General features: G+C 40.6%; 2 protein-coding genes across 5 annotated transcripts in view; one reads left to right on the top strand and one right to left on the bottom strand.

Moving 5' to 3' along the window:
- The window catches only part of afap1l1a (actin filament associated protein 1-like 1a), a 30,707-nt gene extending 27,718 nt beyond the window's left edge, over positions 1 to 2,989 (top strand). For all 4 annotated transcript variants that reach the window (XM_042493069.1, XM_042493070.1, XM_042493072.1 and 1 more), the window contains exons 17-19: positions 451 to 626; positions 733 to 855; positions 1,942 to 2,989. In XM_042493069.1, coding sequence (XP_042349003.1) covers positions 451 to 626; positions 733 to 855; positions 1,942 to 1,968 — 326 coding nt within the window. In that variant the 3' untranslated portion in view covers positions 1,969 to 2,989. The remainder of the gene's footprint in view (positions 1 to 450; positions 627 to 732; positions 856 to 1,941) is intronic.
- A 197-nt stretch (positions 2,990 to 3,186) lies between these two features.
- Positions 3,187 to 12,674, bottom strand: LOC121948234 (gamma-aminobutyric acid type A receptor subunit pi). The gene is made up of 10 exons (XM_042493575.1): positions 12,594 to 12,674; positions 11,443 to 11,539; positions 11,170 to 11,282; positions 10,972 to 11,039; positions 8,460 to 8,677; positions 6,323 to 6,405; positions 5,976 to 6,113; positions 5,726 to 5,878; positions 4,435 to 4,628; positions 3,187 to 3,817 (listed from the first exon to the last, which is right to left on the bottom strand). Exons 2-10 carry the CDS (start codon positions 11,493 to 11,495, stop codon positions 3,482 to 3,484), a joined length of 1,356 nt encoding a protein of 451 aa, XP_042349509.1. The 5' UTR covers positions 11,496 to 11,539; positions 12,594 to 12,674; the 3' UTR covers positions 3,187 to 3,481.
- Positions 12,675 to 14,195: the final 1,521 nt, after the last annotated feature.

The raw sequence follows: 14,195 nt of genomic DNA, 5'->3' as shown, positions 1-14,195 counted from the left end.
TAGTTCAGGGATCGATTAAAGAATGTTAGAAATAATTTCCATTATTACTATTATTTTTTATTCAAGTAGTAATTTGTTGAACTTTTACAGTATATGGAAAACAACAGAACTATTGGTTTATTAATCCAACGTAACATCGTTAGTGAGATACTTAAGAATGTTATTGCGTGTTTTCCTCATTGTGAAGCCGTAGTTTAATTTATCATTAATTATAAACTCATGATAGGTTCTCAATGCACAGTTTTAATTTGAGAAGTAGAGTAGTTACCTCTCAAGTAGTCAAGTTAAAGTACTCCAAAAATCTACCTACAGTAAGTACAGTATTGTGATAAATGCACTTTGTTTTGTGAGTCTTTGAACAACCTAAAAGAACATGAAAATACAGAATCTACTTTTCTAATCCTTGTTTGTGTCACTGTGTTGTAATGTCTCTGTTTTTTTGTTGAGCAGAGAGGAGACAGTCCTCCCTGAACAAGCGTGTATCTCAGCTGGAGGACGCCTGTCGAACTAAAGAGGCGGAGAGGGTGGACCTGGAGCTCCGGCTGACTCAGGTCCAAGAAAACCTCAAGAAGAGCCTGGCCGGTGGAGCGCTGGGAGCACCTGTAGATGCTAAACCCCCTGTTAAGGTATTTGTTGCTTAATGTGGAAAGAAACACAAATACATGTTGACATGTTTACCTGCCTGCGTACACATTGTTTATTTACCCTTTGTTTTTTATTCTTTATGTGTAGGCCTCCAGCAAAAAGACACAGAATATCTACAGTGACGCTTTACCAGTTAACTGTGCCTCAGAGATGCGTCGGAGACCTCCATCTGTTTATGCTTCTTCAGGAACTGTCATGCAGAAGGCAAAGGTAACTGTTCAGTTACTCTCAGAGCTGCTTCCTGAAGAATTTCTCAGCCTGTCATCATGGACACGTTTCTCTCTCAGGCTTCACAGGGGGCTGATGGGATCACAGCGGCATGTGTCATCATCTAATGGGTTTTCACAGTTCACACATAAATACACAGACAGTCTGCAAGTGTTCACACCATCTCTGAAGGACATTTACAATTTAGTGCTGGTATGTGTAAGTGTATTTTTGAGTGATTATGATCAAAGGGGATCCTCTCGCTGCACATTGGATGTTTGATATCACTTTGCTCACCTACTTCTGCTTTCCCAAAATTTTCTAGCTCTATGATACCACCTTTTCTTCAGCCAGTGAGTGCAGTATACATGTTGTCTTGCAGATAACCACTACACAGAGTGGCATTGTTGTTATTATCACAGTACTGCTTTTTATGCAACACCTGGATGCACAGATGTAAAAAGAAGCCAGTGCGGCACACTGCTATGGACCACAAAGACAATATTCAGAATCATTTTGTTAAGAACTTAGCAGCATTGTGTTTTGGATTTTGAGAATGAGTGAATTAGATTTAAAAAAATGTGTCTCAGATGAGGCTGCAAAAAAATAGATGTGTTCCATGTTTTGATTATTGACTTATCTGAATCTTTCTGCAATGATTTTTTTGACAGTTGGTTTTGTCAGTGACAATAACATTACCTTCCAGTGCTATGCAGACATTTAGCCATTAGCTGAGTTATGTAGCCACTTAATTTGGATTCTGTTTATATTTTTTATGTCTAAAAAAAATAATGAATTACTTACTATTACTTTTTACAATGCTGGTTCGCCTAACTCATCGCTACAATTCTGAAAAATATTTTTGTATTTTATTACGAGTATGAAGAGTTTTTTGTTTGTTTATGTATGCATATTTCTTTGTTATAGTACAGTAGCATAGCTGCATTTTTTTTAAGATAGTGCTGTTTATTTTTTTGTAGCCCATTACTCATAACTTGCGTTTCCCCTGCAATCACTTTAAATCATTTCGAATAATGACCTAATTTTCATGTTTTTGCTAAATCTTCTTTATATTTTTGACCTGTACAGGAATGGGAGTCAAAGAAAGCAACCTAAGAGCAGCATCATGGAGAGGACTGGAGAAAGCATTAACCGATCAGGATCTGACTTTTGTGACATTCACCCTGCTAAGGATCAATCTACAGCCCAAAGCACAAACTTCTCTGAGGAAATAAACCGTAATGAAAGAAATCAGCCACTAGGTGGAGGTACATCTCTCTGAATATTTACTCTTCCTAAAAGGACTTCTCCAAAGGGGAGGAATCCAGAAACTGCTCACTGTCTGTATGCAGGTATTTCCATAGTCTTTGTTGACACAGATTGAAACGTGGCTAACAGAAAAGAGCAGAGAGTTTCTAAAAGAAAGACAAAAGAGAAGTGGATTGAAAAGTGCAATGGAAAGGCAGAAGGGGGGTGCGTTCTGTTTTGCTGTTGCGTACAGTGAAATGTTTAATTATTGAGGTGTCATGTGAGAAATGTGATGTGTTTGGAAACTGGATGGAGGCAGTTTGAGCCACAATGTGCCTTTTATATAATATAATGTTTTTTTTTATCTGCCTTTACAGAGTTAGCAAAGACTACTGTTTTCTGTGTTTTATACTTTTTAACTGTTAAAAGTTTTTTTCTCATCATCATCAACATAATGAGACCCAACTTTTAGAGGTATTCAGTAACGTGCCATTAAGGGGTAAGTGTGTTATTATTTTTTGACTGCACTTATGAGCTTCTCCTCTCAGGTTGAAGCTGTGCCATACAGCAAAAGCATCTGCTTAATGTTCCTCTTTGGCAGAAAACAACAGTTAAATACTCCTGCAGGAGATAATTAAGTGACTAACAGAGGGGTGCTATTCACTTATTACAAACCAGTCTTTTTTTCTGAGGGGTGTAAAATCTCCATTATATGTATTTTAACAACTTTTCTGCTGAACTGAACATCCTGTCCATCCTTGACTTTTGCACTTTACTGTTCTGCTACCTGGATAAGGGAATAAAAAAATGTGTCTTATTCTCAAAAATGTGATCTTTAACGTTACAGTAAAGAATTCCTTTCATATTAAAATGCATTCTCAGTCACAGATTTTATTGTTTTAATTTCACATGATATGCTTTAAAGTAAGTATACAGTATATGGTCCCATACAAACAATGTATGAAAGCCAAAACAAGAAGAAAAAAAACATCTACATCGGTCACTTCATGAAGGCAATTCAATGCAACACAGTATAGTGTGATGCAGTTCAGGCAGTCTATTGTTTATAACTAGTTAACTCGTCCTCATTTGTTCTATGAATTTGTCAATAATTAGGCTTTTTAGCTTCACCTCTATATGTTAATATATGGTAGCGATCCATTCATACATGATCAGTATGCGCTTTTGATACAAAGAAGAATTCCTGGTTCTGAAATCACTTTGTAGCCCTGTCTGTGAGACAAAAAATGATTCATATGTGTGATACAAAAAAGCTTGTTTAGATCCAGGCAGTGGCAACTGGTATTGGGTCTCAAATGAGGAGGTAGAGCAGCTTCAGGATGGTGAAATGAACTATGGAGCAGCTTGGAACCAGCGGTGTTCAGAGAAAGAGATAATAAAGCCAATAGAGGATATTGACAAAGAGGAAGGCCATGGGGAAAACAGTGCGAGCGTGGCGATCGATGTTGTGTGGATTTTCCACAATGAAGATGGATGCTGCCCTGCGTGATGCATCCTTCACTGACGACAGGCCGCAGCCTTGTCCTGACACCACCTTCTCTTTTGATCCGGCATTGTTCTTAGTGTCACTGTCCGCTGACTGCTCCGTGGGCTCCTCTGCAGTGGAGCCGATCTCCACAGACTGGTTCTGTTGGGTGGAGCTGATGATGGGGATTGAGCCATTTCCATTGGATTCATTTAACTCCTTCAGAAGCTCCTAAAGAGAGATAAAAACAATTATCGTCTTACATTCATTTTTAATTCATTACCTACCTTTTTTTACCTGAATAAATGATGTTAGCACTTCATCACACTATTCTACATTTGTGAGACATTTGTCATAATTAGTGTATTAATGATTGAGTTATAGCCAAAACAGATTTTTTTGAGGTCACAGTGACCTCGACCATTGACCACCAAAATCTAAAAAGTTCATCACTGATTCCAAGTAGACTTTTAGGCCAAATTTAAAGAAATTCCCTTAAGTCCTCTTGAGATATCACATGAGAAGAAGACAGACCAGGTCATAATTACCTTGACCTTTGACCTACAACCACAAAAATCTAATCAGTTCATCGCTGATTCAGAGTAGGAGTTTGTGCCAAATTCAAAGAAATTCCCTCAAGGCATTCTTGAGATACTGTGTTCATGAGAATGAGATGGACCAGGTCACAGTGACCTTGACCTTTGAACACAAAAATCGAATTAGTTCGTTGTTGATTCCAAGTGAACGTTTGTGCCAAATTTGAACATATTCCTTCCAGGCATTCTTGAGATATTGCCTTCACAAGAATAGGACAGACAGTTGGACAACCTGATAGAAATGTCCCTCACCCTTTGTAAATCCTCGATGGTGTGGTGCTGCATGGTGTAGAAGTGGGCGCAGGCGTACTCCAGCAGTGCACCAAAGATGAAGGTGAAGCAGATTCCCAGGTAAACATCTATGGCCTTGATGAAGCAGTTGGCGTTGGGCAGGGAGGTGCGGGCGCCCATCATCAGTGTGGTCATTGTCAGGACCGTTGTCACTCCTGAAAAACACACCGGTGTTGCTGTTTTCAAACCAGAGGTGGAACCTCTAATCCACGTATTGGTAATCAGTTCAAGTGTTGAAATGTGTGTTTGTCCAACCAGTCATCATCTCAGCGTCCCTCTATTCCCTCTGCTCAGTTTTTTCTTGCTTTTGCTGTTGCTCTTTGATTTAATTGGGCAGGTTTCAGTAAACATATAAAGGTCAAATCGCTTGTTGACCTGCAGCTAATGTGACGATGATGTATTGATGTTTATTCTCATTAGTGTATGAGCATCATAATGCATCTCTGCATTTGGTGCATTCAGCCGCATAAATTAAAGCTGACTACTTCAGTCGGCCGCAGGAGATATGGGGTGACTAAAGTCAGGATCTTCATATTGTCCATAAGTTGAATAATTTGGACAAACAACAAAGAATCAGTTTTGTGCTGCAAAAACAGGATTGCATTTAAACTAGGGCTGTCAGCATAAACCCATTAAAAGCAATGCAAGTAAGGTTAATACATAATGAATATGTATGTTTACTCTTTTTAATCACGTTAATTGCTGGCTGACATTATCACAGCGATAATACTGGTATCATGAGAAACTAGAAGACCTAAGCAACCCAGTAATACCAACCATATTATGCTAGCTTCTGAGGAAGGGGACTAAATAACAATGGAAGCCTCTGACCTCAAGATATCTGAATGAAAATGGGTTCTATGAGTCTCCCCCTGCCTACTTTACGCTCGTCCCATGCAGTTATTTTTTTGCCGTCAGTTGATTCCTAATCAAGACAATCTGGTAAGAATTGCTTTACCTCGTCAAAATGGACTTCAAATCTGTTTCAAAAATAATCAAATTGAAAATGTGATTAAAAGATGTGATTAACTGCAATTTAAAAAATTAATTGTTTGACAGCCCTAGTTGAAATATGTGGCGTTCAAATACATTTAATCTGTCTGACCATAAAGTCAGTGAAATGGGACGTTATAAGGTCACACAGTGAATCAATAATGTGGAATTTCTAGTAATTCAAATGGATGCCCTCAAATACAACAATATCATAATACTTTGACCTATATTAAAATGCAGTAAGAGATCTGGTACTCACCAATGCAGGTCCTGGCTGGGACAGAGGACTGACTGATCCAGAAGGAGACCCAAGAGAGGACCACCAGCAGAATGGAGGGGACATACGTCTCCAAAATGAAGAACAGCACGTTTCTACGTAGTGCAAAATGCAACACCAGCTTGGGGTATTGTCCTGTGTGAAGAGACGCAAAAGACACAGTTTTATTACATTTGTGCTCTCATATATAACTCCACATGTGGGAGGAATTTTGGGAGGTGAAGTGTTCTACCTGTCTCATACACAGCCCGGGACACAGATGTGTAGTAGCTCTCTACGCTGTACTGAGCCAGCCGCAGTATGTCAAGACCCTTCACTGAATCATTCCCTCTGGTCCAGTAGAACACCACGTCCTGCAGGTTGTAACCCCCTGAACACACACACACACACACACACACACACACAAATATATGATAAATAAGGTTTGACAAATCTGACCTTCCAAAGCCAAGAGCCCCTCTTCATTTTGATACTCACTACACTGATGATTATGACGATGATGATGAAAATAGTGGTGATGGTGATGATGATGATCATGGTGATGATGGTGATGTTGGTGGAGGGTTCACAGGTACTCACAGCTCTCCAGCTGCAGGGTGCACACCTGTCTGTCCATGGGGTACTTGGTCAGGTCCATGTTGCAGGCAATCGTTGCTGTGATGCTGTTGTGTGTTCATAGCAAGATCATTAAAAAAAACTTTCCCCTGAACGCTGTTACTCCTCTGATGTGGGACATGAAAGTTAATAAGTAGAGAACACAAAGAACTTTCCCCTGAGCAACAATGGAGAGAACAAAGACTCATATCCGAAGTGTCAGACATTTCTACATCTGATGCATTAATTATGTATAAGACTTTCTGAGTGTTAGAATTTGAATTCTTCTGTGATGTATTAACCCTTTGAAACCTGGACATCACTTTTCTTGTGCTGCGCTCAGACACCTCTCACAATATTTAAACCTTGGCGCCTGAGCAAATGGGGAAAAAAGGTAACAAGCAACTTGGTAAGAAATGTTCCATAAACTGCAAGAAATAAGTTAAGTGGTTTTAGAAAATTAGAAAAATCTAGGGAAAAATGTCTAGGGAAAAAAGAAAAATGTTAGGGTAAAAACTATATTTATAATGATCAATATTACATTTTAATGTATGTTCCAAAATACTTTTTGCAATCCTTGTTTGCCTTGTTTGTTTCATTTTTGTTTTTTTGTGCCCTTACTTTTTACTCATTTCTTTTCACGCATTTTTTTTTGCTAATTTCTTGCTTTTTTATTTTTAATAATTCCTTAAATTGTTAATGTAACCTGTGGCTAGTGGCAAAGATTGTCCAACTTTGTCACAGCTCTGGCTGTGAACTTGGTGTTTTCCCCCTCCCCTCCCCTCTCTGTGTGTCTCTGTCTCTGGAGGGCGTGGCCACTGCAATTTAAGCACCTGGCAGAACTTCACAGCTGCGACTCACTGCCTCTTCATCAGCCCCAGTATAAGAACCCAAGCTTCACTTCCACTCTTTGCCACATTGTTCCTCTTTTTCCAGTTGTGTTTAGTCCCGCCCGTCCTAAACCATATATAGCTTGAGTATTTTGCTAAGTGTTACCAGGTTATTTCTGACAGGATGTTCAGATTTTGTCAGTGTCTGCACTCACCTACAACCGAGAGGACTGATTAAAAAGCAAACACTGCTCACCTGCTCAGTCTGCCATTGTGCCTCAGCCTGCCTGTCTACATCGACTCCACCTTGACCGCTCTTCCTTCTGCCAGCAACTAGCTCTACAAACAAACTCACTGAACATTTTTTCTGTCTTTTGAGTCTAATTTTGAATTCTAAATATTACTACAAACTGTAACACTTTCCCTGTTCTTGCTGCCCGTTTTCTTAGTGCCATATTGTCTGCAATGAACACGCATGTGTGTCTAAATATGGTAGCTAATTCTGGACTATTTTGGCTGATATGGAATCACTGCCCATCTTGCCTTAGTCCAATCACAACAAGTGTTTGAATAAAAAACACATTTGTTGCAAAAATACAAGAACAAGTTTGGTGCTTGGCTGCCAACATTTAAATAGCCCAAGATGTAAAGCCTCACTCATCCCATTTTACACATAACCAGACTTCGCCACATAAAATAACTGAGAAAAATGTCACACGTTTGACGAACAAACATGGACAACATGGATCTACTCTACAACATAACTCTTTATACATTTAATTATCCTCAGAAAACCAAAATGCACAGCTTGCACAACACTGCCCTTTCTGTCCTTTACAAAGCTTTCCAGTCAAAATAAAGTTTTATTGCAGTGTGACATGACGTCAGGACAAATTTTGACTGTGGCCACAGGCAACAAATTTTCCTCTAACACAGTCTGAACTGTTTGAAGGGCACAAAAAAACAGTGGCATTCCCTGAAGTTGTATGACTGAGCGATGATACATAAGTGCTCTTTTCTCTCTCCGTCTGTTTTTAGGAGAACCCAAGGCTTATTCACGGTTGATTACCACGACAATCATGAAAAGAGCACGAATTAAAACAACAACAACAACAACAACAACAACCTTTCCTTGCCTTTCTCTTTTCATCTTACTACATGTTTCTGAGTGCCACCCTTTCATTTTCGCCTCTTCCAGGTCAGTTTCTCCACACGAGCTCAGCACAATCTGCAGCGATTACAGGAGTATCAAATGTCAGTGAATGTTAAATCAATAAAACATAAACCTGTACCGTAGGGCATAGAGAACAGTTCCATTGCTGAAGATGCGTATGAGGCGGTTTTCCACTGTGACGTCATGCAGGAAGGAGCGCTTGGAGTCTGGGATGAAGGTGTCAGGGATCCACAGCAGTGACACAAGGCGTCCATCCACACTGATGCTCTCATTTCCTGGAAACACCAGCCTGGAGTCACGCCAGCGCTGACGGAGGAAGATGGTTGCAGTGTAGTCCTAAGAAGTTGATACAAAGAAGACTTTTATTCATTCATTTCTTCAGTAATGTTTTATGAAGAAATGTGTTTATGCAACAGCAGCACATGCAACCAATGCCGGAACAGCAACACACATGCTGGCACGGTTGGTTAGTTTTGGAAAAAAGCATCACATTCAGAGGGGAAGCGAACACTGGACTTGCACATGAAAGTCTGGTTTATTGGACCCGCCTGCTCTTTAGGTACCCTTGCATTCCATATATTATTTCATTATCAGCAGAGTTTCAACTTGACATTGTCTTGCCATGTTTCATGTGGATGCAACAGGTTCAATCTGGCTGTGTTCTCAAGTGATGCTGTCCATGTGTGTACCATGTGGACACAGCAAGTGCCGTCCAGCCGACTGCCAGCTGATACAACACTTTGATCAGTTCTGTCCGGCTGCATTCCCACCTGATGCCATCCAGCTGCATTTCATGCAGACACAAATGGTAGCTTTTGGTGTCACGATCTTACACCAAAAGCACTGTCAGTTACTGATTATCTAAAGGAGACACACCAAAACCAAAAGCCATAACTGAATTTCAGGAGTTCTTTTATGCTGTTGAAGTATAGGCAAGTTGAATATTATGTCTAAATGAGGGTAAAAGAATCATATTCTGCTATAGTTGGTTTCTTATTTTACAGTTAATATGACTAATTATCTGATGTGCACAGCATGACACTGACTCAATGTGAATCTGTAAAGCCTACACACGTTTTAGGTGGTTCAGTGTTCTTCAAATCAACTGATTGTCCTTTATCCCATAAAGTAAATATGCAGCTTTCATTTGAAGGAGTACATTGATTTTTATGAACAAAACATGACTGTGAATATGCCTTCTTAAGTTTAAAAATAAGACACAGAGGCAGAGCCCTGCATGGAGTCGATTACCCACAAGAAAGATAATTTGTTGGTGGTATTTTTTCCTCATTCCCTCATCTGCCTACCAAGTCACCAAGCTCCCATTCCATAATTTTCCATTCACCCAGTTTCCCGCTCCCTCACCTAGTTCTCCCACCTCATCAAGGCAACTCTGTTCATATATATATATATATATATATATATCCCAGCCTGACAGACACTTTTTGGCAGATTGTTGTTGACCATTTCCATGCGAACGTTAACCTCCTCATTCTATCCCTGACCACAGCTCTGCCTCTGTGTTCCTGGGGCCAGATGCATAAATGATGTGTATGCATAAAAAAAATGTATATGCTTTTTCAGCACATAAACTGTTATTCATAAAAGAGACTCTGCGGTGAGAGTATGTGCATTCTCCAGAGCGGGACTACACACACTTTTAGCTGGGATAGCTGTGGTTTAATTGATAAGAAAGTAATTAAATATAAGTTGAGAGATGGAAAACAGCATTGAAGGTTGTTTGCCAACTTTGCTGATTTTTTTTTTCCAGCTGACACAGCATTCTGTAAAATATCAAAGGCATTTAAACATCCATCCATTGTTGTCCGCTTATCCCAGGCCGGGACGCGGAGGCAGCAGGTGGAGAAGAGCATTTCAGATGTCCCTCTCCCCAGCAGAACAGTTAATCCTAAATTACTTACAAATGATACATTTCAGCATTATTTACACTGATCTCCCTGTAAGTGATCATTTAATTTTGTCATGTGGAGCATTTTGTAAAGATAGTTTCCACCTGAGCACTATGAATGCATCATTGACTGTCCTTCTGACTTGATGAATTATGGATACTACAAATATTCACAGCTTCACATAATGATGGCTGCTCTGGCACCATTGGAGAACCTCGCTGAAAGTCCACTTTCTTTACCGTATTTCTCACTGACTGGTGTAATAATGGTAGAGGTGCGTGTAGTGTGTCAATATAACATGTTTAAGGGCGTTTGTACGTCCATTTATGGTAAACTGTTGGTGTGCGAATGAGTCTCGTGCCCTCGCGCCCAGCGCCACAATGACTGATATCTATAAAACGGAATCAGGCGTACACGCGGCTTTATAAATCTGATGAAAATAATTTATTTGCCTATTTCTACCTCTGTGTGTACATATTCACATATTTAGTTTTGAGTTTTATGCATTTGGACCCTGGTGTCTGTTTGCATAATCCCTTTGGCTGTTTGGAGTTTTTTCCTTTGGTTCTGCAGTGTGAGTTTGCCTGTTCACCTGCCTGTGCTAGCCAGCTCAGTGGAGTGATTAGCTCCAGCTGTTGGGGTAGCTGTGCGCCTCCTCACCCCTTAGTGGCAGCAATGATTCACCCACTGACACAAAAAATAATAGGAAGATTGTTGTACCATGTTGATTTCAGAGATGGCATCAATGCTGGCGATGTCAAGACTCATTCCAATTTCCACTGGACCCTCTATCAAAGACAGACACAAAAGATTTGGAAAAAAAGTCAATTACACAAACACACAAATGACATTTTTGCATGGATCAAAACTCAAACTCCACCTGCTAAATGAAACAATCATTACTCAGCTCATTCCTACCATTGAAATTGGGTCTGAGGTAGCGGTTGTATCCTTTCATCAGCTTCTGAATGGTTGGCTGCAGCTGAGAGCGGTTCCACTCTCCCCAGTGGTTGCCAGAAAACATACATCCACTGACAACAATAAAGAGAGATGGGAAAGAAATGAGGCAGGGGATGGGTCATAAAACTTGGAGCAGAGCATGCAGCAAGCTAAAAGTGTTGCATTTTCAATCAATGAAGATCAATGTCAGCATGTATGCTTAACCCTGTGCATGAGTTTTGCACCTCTCACCCCTGTGTGACGGTCAGGCAGAGGGTCAGCAGCGTGTGCAGCTGGATGGACATTGTGGATCAGACGTCAGCAGCTGTGCTCGGGGAGATGCGTAAACCTGAACAAATACACACACACTCATCATTTCTCCTGTACATTTACATTATTAGTGTTTCACCATAGGGTGGCAGCAGCTAACCGAATGTGATCCCAGACCTCGGGGGAAATGTGCAGCACATTCTCACCCTTTGATGTAATAAAACTGTGCCTCTTCCCGGCCTGCCCTCATACTTGTAAAAATGTGGCGGAAACTTGTATTGATTTCTGCCTCTGTGTCTCATGAATACATGAACAGCTGCTTAAGAATACACAAAGAGATAAAGACGGGGTCTAGATAAGGCATGGTGCTTGTTTTTTTTGTGTTTCTTGCATGCGAATGTGTCGCATAAACTGTCACATGCTGATTTATGTTTCCTCATGGTTTATTCACAAGGCGCCCTCCTGATCACTAATCCTGTCCCTTAACTCACCAAAGATTCCCAATAGTCTAGTTGTTACTCACCCTTCTCCCCCTGAAGATAAATTTCACTGTCAGTAATTGACTTCAGCTCTCTTTACATCTCACTTTCATCCAGATAATCAATATACACATTCATGTGTTGTGTTCCCACATATATTGACATGTTCCCAGAACCTCAGCAAAGCATTTGCATGAAATATTCAATGTATTATTTACACAGCTCTGCCATTATGAATGATGGTGCACATGAACACTATGGATTTCCCATTTCTAACGGACACAATAGAAATTACAGAGACCCAGAATGTTATTAGGTTGTTTTTCCACACATGCCAGTTGATGATTAATTTATGTGGGCATATTTTTCTGTTTTCATTCATTTTCTTTGTTCACTGCTTTATAGCTGAAGTCTCAGCTGATTGTTTGAGTTGGTTTGCATGCTCTTTTCATTTTCATCAGTCCTCTTTTAGTCCAAAAATGTACAGTACAGAATTGCTTTCCTTTCTTTACCTTTGCTTCATGCACATCCAAATAAATATTTATGTTTACATTGCTTTATACTCTTTAAAAAAATCTCTCTACCTTATTTTCTCACATGCACACACTTTTTTTTTCCATTTTCCTGTATGGTCACATCATCTCTTTCTCCTACCTGTTTCAGTCTCCTGGTTTTCCTCCTCAGGTCACTCCTCTTCTCTTTGTTTCCTCCCCCACTCTCCCAAATGTTGTAAGTAGCTGAGATTTTTCCTTTTCTTTGGTTATTTTCTGTTATATCTCTGTGTTTCTTCCATCTACCAATAAACCACTGTTGCTCCTATCATTTGCTCCTGCTGTGTGGGCTAGCGTTGCCTGTTTTACTGTTTGTGCATCTCCCTCTTTCTCTCTGCACAGCTGTATTCATCTCCCCACAGAGGCTCCATATACCCCCCCCCCCCCCCCCCGCTTTTACCGACCTCCCTCTCTCTCCCTCTCTGTTTATGCCACTCACCCTCTCATTTGCGCTGCATCTCTCCCCTTCTTTTTTCAATGCCCACCCCCACACCCCCACCTCCACACACACATATGCTGTATACACACACCCAGTTTGATCCGCCATATCACTTCTTTTCTTCGCCTCATTCTCCTCCTCCCACATGTTCTTATACTTTCAGCCCTTAATCTCTATCCACCTCCCTCCCCTCCAATTTACACTGACATGGCACCTCCTTCTGGGCTTAAAAGCTCTCCTCCGTCTCATTCTCTCATGCCCTGTCCCTCCTCACCTCCAACTCCGCTCCCTTGCATTATTGTCATCATTTGGATTAGTTTCCTCTCAGATCTGTCTCCTAACTCTATCCTCACTTACATAAAATACCCATGTGGCGCTCGTATGAGATGAAAACAACATTTACTTAAGACCTTATCTCTGTTTGCCCCTCTTTAAAGTCCTACTGAAAATTCATGTCTTTTCTCCCCTATAGCAGCTTACTCTTCACTGCAGCTATCCACAAATAAAATAAAAAATAAATGTTGCTGAAGCTGAAGATGATCGGTGGACATAATAACCAGGAGCAGAGTCCTGGTATCAGTGATGATGATGGCGATCCACACACCACAGCCTGTAAACCAGCATTTTTTCTGCTAAACGGTCAATTTTTAAGCTCCAGCACCTGTGACATTGTGTGATTAATCTGTATTTGCCCCTCCTGCTGTGAAATTCAGCTCTAATTATATCGCCTGACCTCTGAGGTCCCACTAGCAGGAGTTCCAGCATGTGTGAGAAAGCCTTGAGGGCATAGAGCCCAATAATGTCTTATAAGATTACAACCCAAGTGATGGAACTGCTATTGCTTTCCCAGCATGCACTCCCCAGGAATGTCTGCTGATGTTAACTAGTTGTTAACAAGGTGGTATGTTCCTATCTCAGGCGATTTAGTGCATCAGTAACTCACTGTAGTCATAAAGCTCTCTTATTCTTCATTTCATGCTCCAGTGGTTGTATTCTTGGATAAACAGTGGTTTTTTTTTTACATTTAGTGATAATGGTTGGGAGCACTGCAGAATGAACATAAGATGAACTGATTTGCATCCACCATGTGAATCAGAGTCGCTGCACACACACGGTCACAGTCCCTGACAGTGAAAGAGACAAATGGAGACGTTTGTCAAGCACCTGAGGGGGAGGATGTCAGTGTTTGATCTGTGTGTCAGGGGGCTAATGAATAATTATGGTCAGTGATGTTGGAGCTACAGACAACTCAGGGTTAGTCAGCAT

Source organism: Plectropomus leopardus, chromosome 9, assembly GCF_008729295.1.
Source record: "Plectropomus leopardus isolate mb chromosome 9, YSFRI_Pleo_2.0, whole genome shotgun sequence".
NCBI classification, from domain to species: Eukaryota; Metazoa; Chordata; class Actinopteri; order Perciformes; family Serranidae; genus Plectropomus; species Plectropomus leopardus.
This window is presented reverse-complemented; position numbering and strand designations above follow the sequence as displayed.

Excerpts from the sequence above, each read along its gene's own strand:
- LOC121948234 (XM_042493575.1), bottom strand. The coding sequence starts at position 11,495 with ATGTCCATCCAGCTGCACACGCTGCTGACCCTCTGCCTGACCGTCACA. Across the intron at positions 8,678-10,971 it reads CCATCTCTGAAATCAACATG|GACTACACTGCAACCATCTT; the intron begins GTACAACAATCT and ends TCAACTTCTTAG. Across the intron at positions 6,114-6,322 it reads CACCCTGCAGCTGGAGAGCT|GGGGTTACAACCTGCAGGAC; the intron begins GTGAGTACCTGT and ends GTGTGTGTTCAG.